The 19,034-nt window shown below is 41.5% G+C and overlaps 1 protein-coding gene across 1 annotated transcript in view; it reads right to left on the bottom strand.

Moving 5' to 3' along the window:
* Positions 1-19,034, bottom strand: part of LOC137912590 (A-kinase anchor protein 13-like) — a 46,576-nt gene that overhangs the window by 14,858 nt on the left and 12,684 nt on the right. The window contains exons 4-18 of the mRNA XM_068756727.1: positions 16,688-16,833; positions 14,581-14,942; positions 14,273-14,320; positions 12,263-12,440; positions 11,901-12,003; positions 9,140-9,182; positions 8,796-8,910; positions 5,540-5,699; positions 4,132-4,199; positions 3,935-4,001; positions 2,709-2,859; positions 2,419-2,531; positions 1,918-2,064; positions 1,256-1,512; positions 371-496 (exon numbers count right to left, since the gene is read on the bottom strand). Of these exons, the coding sequence (XP_068612828.1) occupies positions 371-496; positions 1,256-1,512; positions 1,918-2,064; positions 2,419-2,531; positions 2,709-2,859; positions 3,935-4,001; positions 4,132-4,199; positions 5,540-5,699; positions 8,796-8,910; positions 9,140-9,182; positions 11,901-12,003; positions 12,263-12,440; positions 14,273-14,320; positions 14,581-14,942; positions 16,688-16,833 (2,084 nt within the window). The remainder of the gene's footprint in view (positions 1-370; positions 497-1,255; positions 1,513-1,917; positions 2,065-2,418; positions 2,532-2,708; positions 2,860-3,934; positions 4,002-4,131; positions 4,200-5,539; positions 5,700-8,795; positions 8,911-9,139; positions 9,183-11,900; positions 12,004-12,262; positions 12,441-14,272; positions 14,321-14,580; positions 14,943-16,687; positions 16,834-19,034) is intronic.

The following is a 19,034-nucleotide window of genomic DNA, read 5'->3' as shown; positions in this document are numbered from 1 at the left end:
AATCTCAGAATCTCATTTGCTGGTTAGCAATATAGACATAATACCTGAGTGTTTGCTGTGATTATAGATGTGACAATCTCACAGCCATAAAAGACAATACACAGAGGAACAAGAAAGCAAAAATAACAAAGACAATGCTTTTAAACAAATGTTTCAAAACAAGCATGAAAAAAAAAATCATGAGAGGCAGAGATGGCTAAGACAATAAAAAGCACTTTATAGAATGGAACAGAATGTTTGACAACTCAGATTAGATGTCTTTTAAGTGCGACATATTGCCACCACAAGTCAAGGTAACCAAAGTCAAAACAAAGGTAACAGGCAGAGATAATTAATAATAAAAAAAAGGGTGCTGATATCCAATTCTTACTTTGATAAATGCTTTGAAGCGTTTGTCTTTGGTCAGGAGGTCCTTGTAGAAATTTACTGCTTCATTGTGGCGGCTGCAGAATCTTCCGTAAACTCTCTTCATGGTTTCACCATTGGACCCTGAAAACTAGAGCAGAATGTGACAGAAATGAACACGGCGTGGGGGCATCGAATACTTTCTTATCCTCTCACCAACAACACACATTCTGGGATACCAAGTTCAACTCATCTTCAAAAATGCATTAGTTCAACAGTGATGCAGGAAAGAGTTCATTTGTCTTCATTTCTCATGTCTTTTTGCATTTCCTGTAGGAATAATTGATGCATTTACATTTATCTCTCTCCATATGGAGTCTTTTTCTGCTTATTTATTGTATAGTTGTAGATTTGAAATGTAGAAACTAAACTCGATAGGAAATAAGACCTGCAGCAGTGCTGTGAGGCTATACAACACATTTAAATTATTGAACTTAATGCTGCAGTTGAGCAGATGTAGTGTCTTCAATGTTACACACTTTTAACACTTGCTCATTAAAATAAAGCACAAAGTGCAGCCCATGTTGATGGGAATTGTATTTATTTTGCTTTCATCCCGGGGGACGATGTATGCAGGTACATCGTCTTTTAAGATGGTCTCTTGATATGAAATAGCCTCCAGACTATTATCAGTGCCAACACAGAGGCAGAATGACCTCCAAGGTGAAAATTCATTTTGTGGCTTACGACACGGACAAAAGCAAATCATCATGGACTGCCTCAGATGGTGTGGTCAATGCAGGAAATGACAAACCTCAATCGGTTAGCTGGTTGGGAACATTTTTCATTGCCATTTCTTTGTGACTTGGCTCTCAGTTGTTTGACCTCCTTTGCCCTCCCTCCCTCTAACCTGGCTGAGGAGAATGTCTCCTATCCTGTTGATGATGGAGCCTCCATCCAGGCTCCTTCCCTCCAGCTGGCTCTCCCTCTTCCTCTCCAGGAGGCGGAGAAGGTGTTGTGTGTGAAGCTCCAGGAGTTCATCTAGAGCCGGGAACAGCTTCTCTACAGTCTGGAGCTCCAGCTGCACCTCCTTCTGCAAGCCTTTGCTGAACACTTCCGACATAATGCGCATGGTCCGGATGTGATGCATTTCTGTCTGCATGAGCTCTGAAGGCCATAGAAGAAGGTGAAAGTAAGCAGGCTGAACAAGAAGCAGATTTTATATGTATTATTCAATGAATTACATAATTCCACCTCAGAGGTCTACACAGTGTCATCAAATGCATCATCAACATTTGTATGTGACATGGTTACCTTACACAGAAATAGAAATGTGCTTTTCAGAATTACTGACATGGACTGAATTTTCCCATAAGCATTGTGATATCAATAAAATCGAAATAAAAACCTCAGTGCATATGTAAATGATTTAAATCTACAGTGTCAGTAGAATACGGGTCCTGCAGATGAGACAGAAACCTGGAACAATAATCAAGGCATTCGGTCCAGACAACATCATCTTAATTTACCATTAAGCTCAAAAGATCCTGTTTAAAAACATATTTTTGTTACCATAGATGACATCCTGCCTCTTCACCAGCTCTCTGTCTAGCAGCTGGAGGTGCTGCTGCTCGACGCCTAAACTCCACGAGTCCGCTTCCAGCTCCTTTGCCTCGGACTCAAACTCCCCCATCAGCTGACCGTCCATCATCTCGGTCCCTGCACCAACCACGCAATGTAAAGCTCATGTTGCAGTTTCTACAATACAATGTGTATGACACAGCAGTGAATTTTTTTTTAGCATAGGTTTTCTTTGTATTGACAAATAGCCTCTTCACTGAGGAAGATATTTGCTGTAGTCGCTGTTTAAACGATATCAAAGTACATGTCAATCCTATATATATATATATCCTATTCTGATTTATTCACACACACCATCAATGCAGTTTTGTTCTCTGATTAGTTTATTAGTAATAAATGAGCACTTTTGAAAAATTGCACCGCTACACTTAGATAAGATTCCCGTCAAAACTTTGACATGCAGCGGCCTTCATAGTTGTGATGTGTACTGACCTTCATCTGTGAGGGATTCCATGGACTCTGTGACCTGATTGGTTCTGTTGAGGGAGTCAGTAGACTGCGAGAGATAGCGCAGGCCTTTGATGGGCATCTCATCAAACACCGGACTGAATGAGGAGATAGGAAGACTGAAAGTAAGCAGTGAAACAAATACCTGACTGCAGACGTATTAGTCAAATGCTAACCTAAAGGATCTCAAATTAATAGCATGTATTCAATACAAAAGTTAAACAACAATTATTTAATTGACACACACACACACACACACACACACACACACTCACCCAGCAATGTTACTTATGGAAAGACTCTTGGAGAGATTGTTGCCATGGAAAGACATGATGCTGGCGTGTCTCCGTGACGATGGCAACGTCAGGGAAGAATGGTCTTCGGGGGACAAGATGGCTGACCATGGGCGGTCCCTCGTGATGCCAGCTGGACCACAGACAGATAAATAAAAAGGAGATAAATCTACACTTTCATTGACAGAAAAGACTTGTTTCACTATCGCGAATCCTTGAGCAAAATATTGAACGTAGGAAGAAAATAATGAATTTCTTTGAGCCTTAGTTTTGGAATGAAAACTGAGGGTGATGAGGCTTGTATTGCTCAAGAGATTGAGCTCAATAAGATTATATATAATGTTTTTAATACAGAGTATTTGCTAAAATAAAAGCGTCAAACATGATGTCTGTCTGAGCATCCAGGGCAAACATCTGGTCCAGAGAAATGACGTTTCTCATTAGTGTGCAAATCACACACTGTTCTGCACTTCCCTTAAATTCCACCTCCTCATCAGAGTTGAAGCTGAAAACCAGTGACACCGAACAAAAACTGACAGTGTACAAAATGTGTATTCAACTCATGACAAGTAAATCCTAACCAACAATAAGAGGCGATGAAACTGCCAAACTATTAAGGCGTCATAAATAAATAGACTGAAGACAATGTTTAGAGAACACGTGATATTTCAATGAAGACTGTCCAGCAATTTCAGAAGAGAGGTGAATAGGCTGTTTCCCATTACTGACATTACTTTATAAAGAAAACAGTAACCCAAATGACATATCATAGTAGAACTTTTCTTTTTTAATAACTAATATTTGTTCTGACATTTAAGGATCTAGCACTAACTTATGTGACCAAAAGCATAGAAAATGGACTGAATCTGGAGATATTTGTGTTCTCACCTAATAAAAGAAATATTTATTGTCAATTATGCACAGATAACTTCCCTGCTCACTTTGAATAATGGCACAGGAGCCTGAAGCAACAGACGCTCTGTATTCCCTCAGTGAAGAATCATAATTTTGATTGTCGGTCCTGATCGTAAAACAGCACTAAAACTGTCTGAGAGTGAACAAGAAGTAGAAATAGGGAGCAGAAACTTTAAGTTTAGTTAAGCTACTTTGAGGCCAAATTATTGGGCACACAAAAACAATGCTTCTTCAATATCGTTTTTGCTTGAATCTGCAGATATACAAACTGTTACTGAAGATCTGACACTCACTTTTACTCCTCATCGCGACTATAGGGAAAGAACTTGAATCTGGCACTGCAAACTGCTGTTTGGGCTGCTAGCCAGAGAAACATAAAACAAAGGCATAAATGAGAAGGAAAAATAATCAATAAATCAAATCAATATTGGCTGCAGGACAAACGATTACAACAGAATCATTGGAGGAGTTACTCTGAGGGAACCTTTACCTTCATTTTCACCTTGGCACAAGCAGGAAGACTATCCCTGCAGCCTTTGTGGACGGACGCATTACAGTCTGGAAAGAAAAGGCAGCAGAGCACTCAGTGAATACTATGAGCATGATGACGGAGGATGTGCGGGTGTGGAAAGGTGGGGGATAGAAAGTCTGACTGGTTTTCCTAGCTAGCCAGGAAACTCCACCAGCCCACTAATGAAAGTCAGACCGGAGCAGAGCATGTGATGCAATCGAAGGGTAATACTGCTCATGAGCGAGAGAGAGAGACACTGAATTGCACGGGAAAATTTCAATTACGTAAACATCCTCAAAGCACAAAAGACCAAGGGCCATCCCTCTAGATTGATAAAATGAAATCCATCCTGTGAGTCAGTCAGAGACATTAATTACCCTGTTTTGTACTTCTACAAACCGTCAAACCATTTTGTAAGAATTAACCTTAAGTTGAAACTGGTCATGTTAACAATGACAAAAACAACCGAGGTGTGAAAATCTGAACGCAGAAAGAGGACCACCCCGTTTCCTCCGCAGTTCACAGAATAGACGTGTTGCACAAGCGAAACCAACGATCAGACGCCACATGTACGGTTTAGATTCTGGGATTACGTCAGCTTTCTTGAGCTGGGGTGAGAAAACAATGTGAAACAGCTTCTACTTTTAATTCCACCAGTCACCTGGAAGGGTTCACCGGTGTTTATGTGCAGTACTTGAGTTGGGAGATGACACGTTGTTCTCATCTTAAATGATTTACCGTTTCTTTCTACGTCGTGAATTCCGGTTTCTCTCAGACAAAGGATCACGGCACAGCACTTGTTTGTTAAATGAGGCAGACATCTGCGAGCACAAAACTCCCCAGAACAGAAACACCCTCAGAGCCGTCTCGAGCTCCGACATTCAGAACCAGATCATCTGAAGACGAGAGCCGTTTTTTGCCACTGAAGCATTCCTAGCAGATTGTGACCATTGAGACGACTACTGCGATCTCATCTCCTTTTCAGGCTACACTTAGTGTTGCGCCAAAATGCTTGCACAATAAATTACATCCTCTTTAGGACTGCCGCTGCTGCTTCAGTGGAAAACAATGAAAAGCTGTTTTTTGGTTGCCTGCACTGATAGTCTGACTAGAATATATTAGAAATAGCTCGTCTAAAAAGTAATTGTCAACAGCTTTAACAGAGTATTAGTAGCAGTGTTCAACTAACCCTTTTTCTTTAACACAACACTTGTATTATTGTTCTTATAGACAAGTAGTTGTTGTATTGTTATATTGCAGTTACATGTGTGGATATACCTACGACTCTTTTCTTACTTCTATTTCCATCTTAAAGGACATTAAAAGTTATGAAAGAAATGAAGTAACAATAAGACAAGAGTCATAATGGGAAATTCAAAGTACTCACATGTGCAATGGAAAGCTTCCTTACTGCTGAAGGCCTTGCTGCACTGGGAGCACTGGGGTGCCTGGCCCGGACTGAGTGGTGTGAAAAGATGACCATGAACCGATTTCTTGTCCTTCTCTTTGCTGTCCTTCTCCTTCTCTTTTTTCTCTCTGTCCTTTTCCTGCACAGGTAGAATTATCCCAGTTTAAGGTCACAAACCAATCACAGCAGGAGGGGAAGGTCATTTTGAGTTGCATATTTACTTCAACCTTTATACCAGCCAATTAAACGTCTGCTTTGGTATGTGGAGAGAAAACGGCGCTCCCAGACGCTGACAAAACGTCTCAGCATTTGGCAGCTTGCTTGAGTTAAAATCTAATCTGAATCCAGCAGAGTGACTTTATTACCGTGATGTACTGGAGAGCCGGGGACTTTGCATAGAAAGCAATGCATTATTTATGCTGATAACAAATCCAGTTATTGAAAGACTATTCAATTTATTGCCGTGAATCACCGTTTGCTGAATTAATTAACAAACTCTGATGTGTGGTGTATTTCTATGTGCATCACTAGCACTAGAGGTTTATAACGCTGCCGCTAAACAATAAGCGTAGCAACCGCTACCAATTACAGCAGCCAATTAATTTTCATAGTGCATATTGTGTTGCTTTCTCGTTGCTAAAGGCTCTCGTTAAAGCGGCCCTATGATGTATGAGCAGCTGACACACACACGGCAGCATTCATGACTCCCAAGGGAGTCGCGCTGTCTGGGAATCAATGCTTTGACCTTTCCATAACAGGGCAGTCTTTCTGCTGTCTCTGCTTTCATGGACGAGGTCATCCTCAGCTGTTGGTCAACTCTGTGCACCGAGATGAATCATAATCGCATAAATGGATGGAGAGGAGAACAGAGCTCTCATTCTCTTGGACTGACATCACAGCGCCTCCACCCAAACCCAGAGGAAATGGGAAAACTGGAGTTTCCATCTCATTTCAATGGCCCTGCAGTTTCTCATCATGAGGGACCACAAAGCCGTGACATAGGCGAGCTCATTTTGTTCACTTGCTTCGTGGTACCATAATGCTGAATTGACCACAACATGCCTGCATGTTTTGAAGGCCATTACAACACTTACAGAACGCTTTATAATTATTGCACTTCGAAACATTTTAGGTTTATATCTAAGAAAAAAAGAAAAAAAAAGTAAGTAAGTAAGCGCATTGCTTTCAGATACAAGCATCCACAGCAGGCAGCATGATCACTCGTGACATCTAAAGCTGCGATTAAAAAAATAAACACTCAAATGAAATACACTGCAACACAGGCGATAACTCGACTGTAAGGAGACACAGGCCCCGAGGAGAATGCCACATTTAATATGTTATTGTCACAGACTGACTACAATTTAACTGGGAAAAAAACCACAGCATTCTGTTATCCTACCTCCAGCCAACCTTTCCATCTCAGTGAGAAGCCATGGCTCCCTATAAATCTCCTGTATAACATGCCCGGCTGTGTGTGTGAGTTCCTGACGCTGAGACCAGTACTATGACTTCACCAGGAAAGGGACAAAGAGGAAGTTACTGGCTCTCTACAGGACGTGTTATTACTGCAATGACCCTTCTGTCTGGTACTGACAGTGTGTCAGCCCTGCACAAATTAGATCTGCTCCCAGAACAGTTAAACAATTTTGTTAGTTATGTTTTGGAAAAGTGAAAAGTTGCATATTACTTCAAAAGATTAAAAAATGTGAGTGGAATCCTTCAAGAAGACTGATCCCATTGAATCCAGTTAAGAAATCTGAAATGTTATGTGATGTTTTACTGGTCTGTTATTGATGCGACGGCCATTTTCAGTCTCATTAAATATACACAGATAAAGATCCATTGATAACATGCAAATTTAATTCTCATCCATCAAAGCTTTATTAATTTTCTTTGAATCTAATAAATGTGATTGATAATCTTGGTTGTAGATTGTGGTGAACTAATGTCACTTTAAAAACAATGGTTAAAGTTAGAGATGAGATTATAAACTCACAGCCAGCTCAGACTTCCTGTTTAACTTCCTGTTCACTCGTGTTTCTTTGCACGGGTTGCCCAATCACAGACAGCAAACAGAAGTTAAAGCAAATACGTAGCAATTTTTCACAACTGTCAAAATTCACATTTTTCTCTATTACAATATGGTATGCGACTCCTGCAAAGTACAACTGAGGAAAACAGTACAACAGTTGTACTTTTTTACCATAAACTTTTACAATGGTCACAACTCACAATGTGTTAGGGTTAGGGTTATTTTCTAAGGGAACCCACCTTTGGCACGGAGCTACTTTCTGTGCAACAGAAAAGTTGCCCACTTCTTACGCCACAGACTCACATATATGACGAGATAAATGTGGCAGGCTCAAAACCAAACCTACAGGGGAACTCTCAATAGGGGAAGTGAGAAGAAATTCTGACTTTGCCCTGAAGCTAGACGCATATAGCAATCCCCTCTACGACTCTTGCTTCTCTGCAAGCGTTTGACTGAAGCTGTTCAGAGCAGCTGAAGATCCACAGGGCAGCTCACAGAGACGCCAACAAATAAATGTGGTGGAAGAAAAGCCCTCTGATTCAATATTTAAAGCCGGAAAGTCTATTAAAGAACGATTAATTTTCTTCACATAAATGAAGGCCCTCCTGAGAAGAAAAAAAAAAAGACAAACTTTAATAATAATTAGGCCAACCCCCCCCCAGCATTTCAAGCTGGTATTGTTGGGTGGATTTAGAGGTGTTGTGTAGATGGCTGGATCGGTTTCTGTTTTCCTGTAAATATCAACTACCAACAGCACAGGTAAATAGTGAGCAATTATTTAATGTAGTCATTAACAAAGACAGGTCATCAGATCTTTATCATGCGTCTCATCCACAGGGAAAAGAATTGGTGGTATTTCGACAAAACCTCATCCTGTTGAATGTTGAGTGAAACGTTCTAGCTTTGTAAACAATAGCACGGTGCACCTGCTCGGATTCATTTGTAAAAGAGGAAGTTTAAGACTTCCTAAGGTGTGTGTCTTCCAAATTCTCAAATTCCGCATCAGATTGAAATACCAGATGTTCCAAAATGCTACTTAGCTCACCAGTTAGGCGTCACTTGCAAACTTTGTGTGGATAAAATAGCATGGTGCGAGTGTGATTTAAAGTGTGAGTAAAGTGTTGGAGATGGTGTCATTATTCAACCTATAGCTATATAAGTTACAACAGAAATATAAATCAATACTTATACAATACTCACCCTGGTCTTTTTGTACATCTTGCTCTTGAGGTAGCTGAAGGTCCGGCTGACTTTTGTAGTTTGACTCTTTGCCTCGGTGTCGCTCCGCAGAGGGCCAGGCTCCTCTTCAGATATACTGGTAGACACACACACACACACACACATTTCCTTTTATATCAAACGGCTGCAATCATAAGGTTCATCTGTTCTGAAAATGATTCATTACAGCACTATAAATGTTCCATGGATAACCATGTGACTGCTCACAAGAACCTCCCCACAGCTTCTTTATGAGACTATAAAGATCCCAGTTGAAGCAAAACAACCTATTTTGCTGTTCTATGCATGTGCCGATGTGGACTAACCTGTATGCTACTGACCCTGAGGTGCTGGAAAATGACCTCATACCTGGAAAGAAATAAGACAACAAGATTCAGGTTTTTATGTATGCATTTTCCATCTCTGGTGATGAGTCTCCTTCCTGGCTCTATCTGAAGCTGGGAACCAGCATGTTATAATATTTCTCCCTTGATACAGTAAACTAATGACCTCTCTGACCCTGCAGCATGCACAACGAATTGACAGTTTCAGGCCCAGTTGGACAAATTGGGCAGAAAATTGAATAATCCATGGCTTCCTCTCCTTCAACAGTTACCTTTTAGCAAGGTATTTAACATTACGTGCCTAACAGAAGCTGTGTTGAAGCCAAAATCAAATTGACTCTGGCACTGATACGGACCGGCAGGAGAGCTGATGTACCGCTTTCAGGTCAATTGCAATACAGGCTGCTGTGATACTGGCACAAAAGAAAGTGTTGCAGCATACACGTGTAATTCATGGCATGCATTTCAATATCCAGTACATTTTTCTTTCAAAAATAACTTCTCGTAGTTAATTGATTCTGCATTTTGCTATTCACACAGCAACAATATTTCTAGCTTGATTTGATAAAAGCTCGACCAGCACATTGGGTTTCCTCTCAAAGACTTAATGACTGACTTGACTAAGCAGAACAGAACAGGCTAGAATAGAATAGAATAGAATAGTTGAAGCATAATGGAAAGGATAAACTGTACTTGGCCAAATAAATACCGAGTCTATTTATTTGGTAACAGTTAAAAAAAAGCATGCATCATTTCTGGGAAACGAGCCTACCTCCTCCTAAACAATTATTTCAACCCAACATTCCGACACAGTCAAACGCAGAATGGGATCAGGAAGAGCAAAGACTGGGAGACAATCACCAATGAAAGTATCTCACAGACTCATATTTATCGGGAGGAAAAGAAAGGGGTTTCCACGTTTCACATCTACCGTTTATGGCTACTCTTTTTTCCCCTCTTTCAAAGACTAATCTAAGCAGAGGCTGTCTAAATGTTCAGTTGGGTAGGGGATAGGAGGAACAAACAATTTATAAGAATTATTAATACAAAGCTTGCTGCCTGGGTGAGATGTGTTTGATGCAAGCGCAGTCTAATTGCACTTTCACACTGCAAGTAGCGTCACATCAGCAGTAATTAGTGTCTCCTTCATGTTTGTCGCAGCTGAACTTTGGTGCTTCATCACCTTTCAGCCTCTATTTGTGTTGGAGTGTGTTTTTATTTCTGTTACTGGATAAACATAAACTGTATGAATGTACTCACCGAGTGTAAAATGACAAAATACTGAGGCCACATGTACAGTATATGGGAAATGCTTAAGGATATCCAATAGAACACATGATGTAATATAAGTTAGTACCACTCAGTCTTGACTTCATCTACGAGAACACGCAAGGATCTTACTGTAATGAAGTTGAAAGCTTACAGTTCAGCAGTGTGCAGCGATTTGGCTGTGTAAATGTTGTGTAACGTCTCAGAGTGTCTGTAGGTCGTTCACACAACACACATTTCAGCCAAAAAGGGAGGATGCTGTTTTTTAGGGCTGAAAAGGCAAACTTTTGAAAATGCCATGCTATTGTTGTTGCGCACAAGGACAGACCATAGATGCACTCAGACCGCCGTGTTTCCTAGATGCACATCGCGGTTCCTGCCAGCCTTATTTGCGCACACAGACAGTAAACAGGCGACTCTGGACAGAACACCTACAATAAACACTGTCACACTGTCTACGATGTAAATGTTCTCCAGCTCAAAGGATTTCCTTCACCCACCCAACTCCTCACCCTGTGAGGACAGCGGTATCATTACTTTAATGTTCACATAGTGAATAGTAACGGCTTCGGGTGACACTCATTCTGGGGCGATCCAGGAGAACAGGAACAGCTATTGGCTTTTGTTTTTTTTCTAACATCACATCTATGTTCAAATGTAGCTAAATTTACACTACATTACTTACTCAAGTTATCATCATCATCATTATCACTAGACAAAGAGTCGCCATAACTGAATTGAGACTTAGATTTGGTGAGGATTGGGGAAAAGCTGAAAGAGAAGGAAATGCGCCTCTTACGTCTCAGGCGTCCCACTGCTGGAAGGAGCAGAAGGGAAGAACCACAGCAAGAATTGACTTAAGAACCTTTAGAATGACAGTAAGGATGGTGAAGAAAATCCTACACTCCCTATATTGGCATCGATGTTTGAAAGACCCTGCCCGCCTACACGGTGTGTTCCAATTTGTTTTGACCAATCAGACCTCTGCTGAAGTTGATGGTGGGTGGAGCCATGATGGAGTCATATGAGGTCACCAAACCACCATGCTTAACAGTTGTAACCTCTCATTGCTCCTCTCTTGCAGTAAAATATATCAAAAGGTCAGACAGGTCAAATACAGTCTGAAGACTCCCACACAGACAGATAGGCATTACGCAAATAAGTGAGCTACAGAGGACCATCGGTGTCAGGCTCATGAAGAACGGACAGAATCGTTTTTTTTGTAAACAACCATCTGTGATTCCAGGAAAACAAAAGTAAACAATCTACTTTTTGAGTTACTTTAGTAAAGTTGAAATTCTACTCAGAGCCTATAATGCCTTGAGCATGTGAAGTACACTTAAACTTCTAGATTTCAAAATCATTGACTCATGATGCTGACTTATGACATTGAAGTAAGATAATACTAATAAAATTAAAAAACAGCGACAATGAATAAAAGAGCAGAAAACAGGAAGGCAGCCTCCCAACTCACCATCGATGTCCCTCTGGCTAATGGCAAGCATAGATACAGACTTGGTGAGTGGCAGGGTCATGGGGGGGCAAGTGTTCCTCAGAGGTCGATATCTTCTTGATTTCTGAAGACAGAGAGACAAGACTGAATCAATCAAGGTGCCAAACAATGTCAAAAACAAGGATGTTAAAACAGGATAATAACATAACCAGCTACTTAATGGAAAATAAGGACAAAAACAATCAAAGTGTAGTTGTGAATGCGAGTTCATAATAAGTTTTGATTTTTGGGCTGGCAATGTTTTGGAGGATCTTATGGAGCCGACGGTGTGGCAGTGTAAAAACACGGCATCTAACGGACCAAGGTTAAGTGTGTCAGCTGACCAGGTCATGCATTCTGCTGTGCTCCTCAAGGTCATCCTGCTCCTCTGTCAGAGAAACCAGGGAGCCCTTGTGATCGCTGTCCTTCCGGGGCATTGCTGGCGGCTCCAAGATTTGGGGCACCTGGGTGGTGGGGCTCCTCAGCTCTTCCTGGGCCCTACTGAGCCCTTCGAGGCTGTAGCTGTATGGAAAAACAGAAATCAGAGGTGACCCAAAAGAAGGAATGGCTGCGCTGTATACTTATATTCCACTAGTCTCTCTGGAATATTCATCACAGCTTCCTGTGACACACAGCCGGTGCTGCTTCAAACACAAGCACACACAGACATGCACACGTGCACCTGTTGCCACACACACGCAAAGCTGGTCCCACACAGTGTTTAGCTAGCTGAGTTATCACTGGGGTCCAGAGCAGATTTACAGCTGAAGCAGTTGTAAATGACTTCCAACATCAGCATCGGCATGGAGAGCTCTGCGGCTGTGATTTACAAACCCAATTACATCGATCTATGACTGCAAATAAGAAGCCTTGAAAAATCCAATGCAGTGATCATGGAGGAAAACTACAGCCACATTTCAGGATGAGCTATAACACAGGGCGGCAGCTCTATCCTCTGCAGGACAGACTCAGTGAAAGACACAGCTGCAGCGGTAAATCTCTCTTATCTCGAGCCCCTTTCTTTGCATGGCGCTGCCTTATCCAGCCAATCATCAGTCAATCATCAGTCAAGCATCACTAGAACCTAAACCGGACTAAAAGAGAATCATCACTTGGGGATTATCAGTGACTAACAGGGGGGGCAGCACTCCAGTACTATGGTATCTATCTACCATACTAATGCCTGCATCCTGCCAGCATTATTGCATATGATGCAACAGAGCCAAAAATATCATAATTACTGAAACACAAATAGCGCCAGCAGCTGCTGCAGCTTCCTACTGTGGGAAATGACTGACTGACCCGCAGGGACATTCATACATTCACATGCTTACAGGCATATATGGCATCAAATAGCAAAAATGCAAATCAAACAGCATGTAAAAATGCCTTACTCGATGTAGGTCAGAATGTAAGCACACACTCAGAGACAAACTGTACCTGAGGGAACTAACTACTCCCACACCGTGGCTGTGGGGAGTATCGGGGGGGCACCAGCTGATGCTAACAAAGAGCAGGGTGGATGGGTTAGTCTGGAGGAAGAATGGAGACTGAGAAAAGGGAATGTATGGCAGAGTAACAACGGCAAGGATAGAGAGGAGGTGAATATGGTATATTAATCAGAGCATGACAGATGCGGAGGTGGGTTGATGTTATTAGCCCTGATTAGCTAATCAGAGATAAAGATGCAGCAGGAATGCCACAATGACATTTCCACTGCACGGCTATTGTGGAAAACTGAAGTTACAATAGCAATGATGTTCATGTATCTGCATGGTAACGGTAAATCATGACACATCAGCCATCATCATATGTGGTATCTGATATGCTGAAGTCATTTTAAGCACAGGAATGTTAAATGTTACGGTTTATTTGAGCTCATTAAAAGCATCTCATCTGCCAGAGCTTACTGACCAAGTTTTATTTTAACTAATCAAATTTCCCATCTTGATCCATATTATTTATCAATGTAATCTTGGTGCACAACATCTTTTTCTCCTACACTGAATTCAAAACTCATCTAACGTCTTTACAGTGTGGAAAAATCCCATAAAAAAGCTGATTGCACAAAGAAAGAACAACATTCTCAACCTATAGGCAACACGGCCCTCTAAACCTGCAGCACTGAACTCCCTCCTGGAGATGTTACCACTGTAATACAACCCCCGCTGTGCCTCAGTCATCTATTTGCCCCACACACATCCTGATGAGGGAAGAGGAAGCAACATTTTTCAGGCCATTCTCCTGCAGGGATGCAGCACAGTGCAGCGGTAGTTCAGCATGCATACGGCAAGGCAGGGGACCAGACAAAAGCTGCACTCAATGCAAAACTGGTAAATGTGACTCATTAGTACCTTCTCCTGTGAAATACCGGCTTCCTCTCACGAGGGCTACAGGTGGAACTGGAGGTGATGGATGAGACAGAAATGAAGTGATGGATATTGGGTTAGATGATTTGTGATATGGAGAGTCACGCTGCCAATGGCAAGAAAAGGAAACACTCAACACTAACAGATTAACATCAAGCTCTAACAAACCTGACATCTGCATCTACTGAAAACCGCACGTAACGTCAAGGACAAAAGAACGGCATTCCTTTCTGCCAATTAATGAAAGTATCCATAATTCTGAAGTATAACCTAGTATCCTTTTCCAGTCTCACCTCCGCTGGTTCATCTCCGCGTCTCCTATGTTGTTCTTTCCCGGCCCCCAACTGTGGCGACGAAGAGGCGACAGGGAGCGAATGCTGTTCCGGAGGAGACAAGACCTCCGTGGCACCTCTGTCACTCGGTCTTTGGCTTCTTCAGCTTCTCTTGCTGCACCTCCTCCCCCTTCACCACTGTCCAGTCCTGCAGCACCAGGAGCCGCAGTCCGGATACCCTCCTCTGGGCTCCAGCTACATTCCGGGCCCTGGCTGCCCTCGGGACTGGAGCTGGAAGGGCCGACACTGACTGTGTCGTCTGTGGAGGAACAGGAGACGGACACCTCGCTGGTACTGTCTCCTCCCGTTACTGCTTCCTCATTCTGCAGACATTCAGCAAACATAATATTATCATTTAAAAGCATTTTTTGAAAATGAAAACACTAAAAAGTGTTAATCATGAACCACAAGAATTGATCAATTAATTAAAATATTGCTCCGCTGTAATGAAATATTCACAGATGTATTTTTTTAAGGAACCGTGTGGAAAAATAGCCTTTTTACTTCCATCCTACATTTAATCAATTAACACTTCAGCAGAAAAACTAAACATGAACTTCAGTCCCATCCTGGTGCGTTGATTTCTCTATGAACTAACAAAGGCCACAGAGGACTGCCTTGACTATGTCTGCAGACCATTGTCACTGTTATATCATACATAAAGCCGAGGACAATAATGGAACAGAATAGCATTAAAATAAAACAGAATTGAACAGATGTCTCTCAAATTACTGTTGATTACATGAGGTCACATTGTTCATACATCAGCCTTTCCTCACTGAAGCATGTGATGAATTAAGAGAATGCTAGAGAGCTATTTAAGCCACAGGAATGGGATATAATGAGGAGCAAATGACAAGGCTTAGGGATAATGAGCCGGAGCCACGTTATAGCGGTGCTGACATTAAGAACAACACCCGTAAATGACGGCAACCTTGCGAAAGCCAAACTTTGCTAGGTAAAGGTTTTTTTTAGTTCTCCACTGATGAGAATAATAAGTTAGTAGTTAACAAGGACACATCATATAGTTTGTGCAAAATCATTATCAGCATTTTTGTCAATGAGAAAATGCTAATCTTTGTCCGACTTTGTTCCTTGCACCATCCTGACCTGCGCTCTGTTATTCTGTTCAAGCAATGAGTTTGTGACATCACGGAAACAAATCGCATTGGTGTATTCTCTTTGGCCTGAGTCTGGTGGGAAAGAGCTCTTGCATGCACACACACACCCACCCACCCACCCACACACACACACACACACACACACACACACACACACGAGTATTGTAGAGTCCATTTAGAGCTAATTTGGAGGTGTGAGCTTTAACTGGGCCTATTGTGCTGGCAGCTGCAGTGTGAGAGCTGAGCATAGAGCTGCTTCTGTTGGAGAACCAGGGAATGAAAGCGTTGCTTTATGCGACACACACTGTTTCCTCTGGGAGTGACAGGATGCAGGAGTTTATGTGTTGGAGTCTATACGTTCAAATCCCATGTGATGTGACTGCGGTGTAATGTGAGTCCACCTGTCTGGAACAAGAAAGATGAGGAATCTTCAACTCTCATGTATTTCAATTATTCTATGACTTTAGACAATGCTTCTGTTGTCATATGTAATCGGAATGGAGTATTTCATGTTTCAGTATCTTGTACCAAGGCCCCACTGCCTTGGTACAAGATACTGAAACGATACTGTTGAATTAATGCTTCGTAGTTGTTTGGAGTGTCAGCTTTTGACTACTTACAGATAAAAAGCCAACCACAGGCTGACAAGATAACTGCTTCATATACTGTATAATACCCGCAGGACTAGCTGAGGTGGGTGGGGGGATTCAAAACCAAGGCAATTTGCATTATGAAATGTGTGTGTATAGAAGAAATGGGTTTATGCTTCATTGATTTTTTTTTCATTTTACTTTAGTGCTTTTTCTAGTTATTTTCTACCTCCAGTTATTCGTGTGCAATGCAAGTATTCAAACCACATCTCTGCTCTAATCATGAAAAGTGGCTTATATGAGAGGACAATTTTCAGGAGGTATATTTTGTGGAAAAGGTAAAGAACAGAGTCCGACCTTTCTGAAAATGCCGTCATATCCTGGCTCTGCGTTCAAGAAGCTCTCTATGTCGCTGCCAGAGTCTCTGTGAGCAGTGGAGGGGCGGCTGGTGCCACTTCCGGTTCTGCTGGGCAAACGGGGTGATGCTGAGGACTGAGAGGATCCTGAAAGACACAACAAAACACATTAACCTTTAAATAAGACCGAGGGGGGGGGGGGGGCAATGTTACACAGAAACGGTCAAACTTGAGCTACCAGAAATATTTATATATATTGTTTCTATTTTTCCATCCCTCCTCTAAAACATAAGGACATCTGTTAGACGTCAGCGAAAAGACTCCTGGGAATCTGAGGAGGTGTGAAAATCTGTGTGGATCAATAGCCGACTGTCCTGACTGACACTGCAAAGGCAAACAATGGATGTTTGTGTTTTCAGGGTGCAGTGCTGGAGACAAAATGTTTTAAACCAGCTTTCACCACACACATCACTAGTCATCATCATCATAGGACCCACTGGACATTCTGCAGCGTTTTGTCTTTTAAACTATGAATGATTGTTTCACACGGTTGAACCGTTGCAGAGATATTGTGCAGCATGTTAGTGCATCATAAGTCACCACTTTCCCACTTGAATCACAGCCAGAAAATAAAATGTTTAAGCTACAAAAACAATTTTACAACATCGCTCCCACTGTAAACACTTGACCTAAGACCTCAGTTCAGTATTATCTGTCACATCCCAGGACTATTTGATCATAGCAACTCACCACGAGCCATTCCGGGGTTCAAACATGCCATTGCAAATCCTATGAAATGCCTTTCATTTGTACTTTTCATTCTCTTTTTTGAATATATAGGGACGTCAATCTAAGAGCGGAAGACGGCAGCTTAATACAGTGTACATGCATAGAAATCAGCTTTCTTTAACCAGATGCCGCTGGATGAGATAACTCCCTGAGAATGTTATTTTGCATCATTTCTGAAGTCTATTTTCACCACACAAAAAAGCAGAAGTTATTCTTTGTTCCTCAGGAACAATTTCCCTACTGAATATGAATCAGAGGAAGTTCCTATTAAGAAGGACCTGATCTCTACTTGAAAATATCGACAATAAATAATCAAAGATGGCAATGAAGACATGCGACAGCATGCAGTGGGAACTGTCAGCTGCAGTGAAAGACTTGTTAATATTCACGTGCTTTTACATACTACACTAGTTCATTTCACTAATTAACACAACCTTAACCCAAGAAGATCAACCAAAAGCTGCAAATATGTGACTCAGAAAAACTTGCATCTCAACAGTGGGGCACAGAGCTTATAATGGGCAACAATACATCGATAAATAAAACTAGCAATATTAAATTAACCTGACCTTTGTCAGGTTAATCAGCAGTATCAGCAGTTTAAGCGTTTATACAGAAATTATGACCAGCATGATATTCACAGGGCAGGAACGACAGGTCCTTGTATCTGTTACATAATCACTGAGCAAGAGTAAATTAAAGTCACACACAGAGCCTCATACAGTCGGTCGACTCACGCCATCTAAAGTAGCTGCTCTATAAAACGCTGGCTGAGATAATAAAGTAGTGGTGACAAAAGTGGATGCCGGGAATTTTTCTCAGATTCCACACCATCACACCTGTCCACCAAACAGTAGCAGGAGACTGTGAGCTTTGACAGCTGTCTTATACTATCCCTTTCAAACAGAGTGACCCACCTCAAACACAAACACACACAGACACACACACACACATAGACAACAGATGAAAGGGCCACCGATGGCCATTTTTTTCCCAAGTTAGGGGTATGGTGAAAGAAACAGTCCTGTAGATAGTGGTGGAGAGCTGGCTCGTCATCTGGAGAAAATATTTTGTAAATGATTCTTGACCATTGTGGGATTGGTTCAGTTACAAGCTGTTTACCTCTAACTTTATGGATATTGATAATGCCTGACCAAAAATTACATAATGATATCCACCATGAGATTCAACAAATATCAAAACCTGATCTGAATCAAAGTCACTTTCCACATCTGGTGATTCAGAAATATTTAAATTTAGAGGATGCAGAAAAAGTCCAACTGTGGGATGTCAAGAATAATAATAATGTTACACACCCGCAAAACGTAAAATTGCAGGTGACAGCATTTCGATTAGGGATTCATTTTAAAATATTGTGAAAGAAACATGCTTTACATTGAGTGACCGCCAACATTCTCAGGCATAGACAATCATTTATTCACTAGTCTCAATAAACCTGACAGCAGACATGTCTGGGTCAGCATTTCCTATACTCTAAGAACAGTTGAGTCATATTTCACTGACAGACATTTTAAAATGCATTATATTATCTGCATTCA

The sequence above is a fragment of the Brachionichthys hirsutus genome, unplaced genomic scaffold (assembly GCF_040956055.1).
Source record: "Brachionichthys hirsutus isolate HB-005 unplaced genomic scaffold, CSIRO-AGI_Bhir_v1 contig_200, whole genome shotgun sequence".
Lineage (NCBI taxonomy): Eukaryota > Metazoa > Chordata > Actinopteri > Lophiiformes > Brachionichthyidae > Brachionichthys > Brachionichthys hirsutus.
The sequence above is the reverse complement of the archived record's forward strand: the minus strand, read 5'-3'. Positions and strand labels throughout refer to the sequence as shown.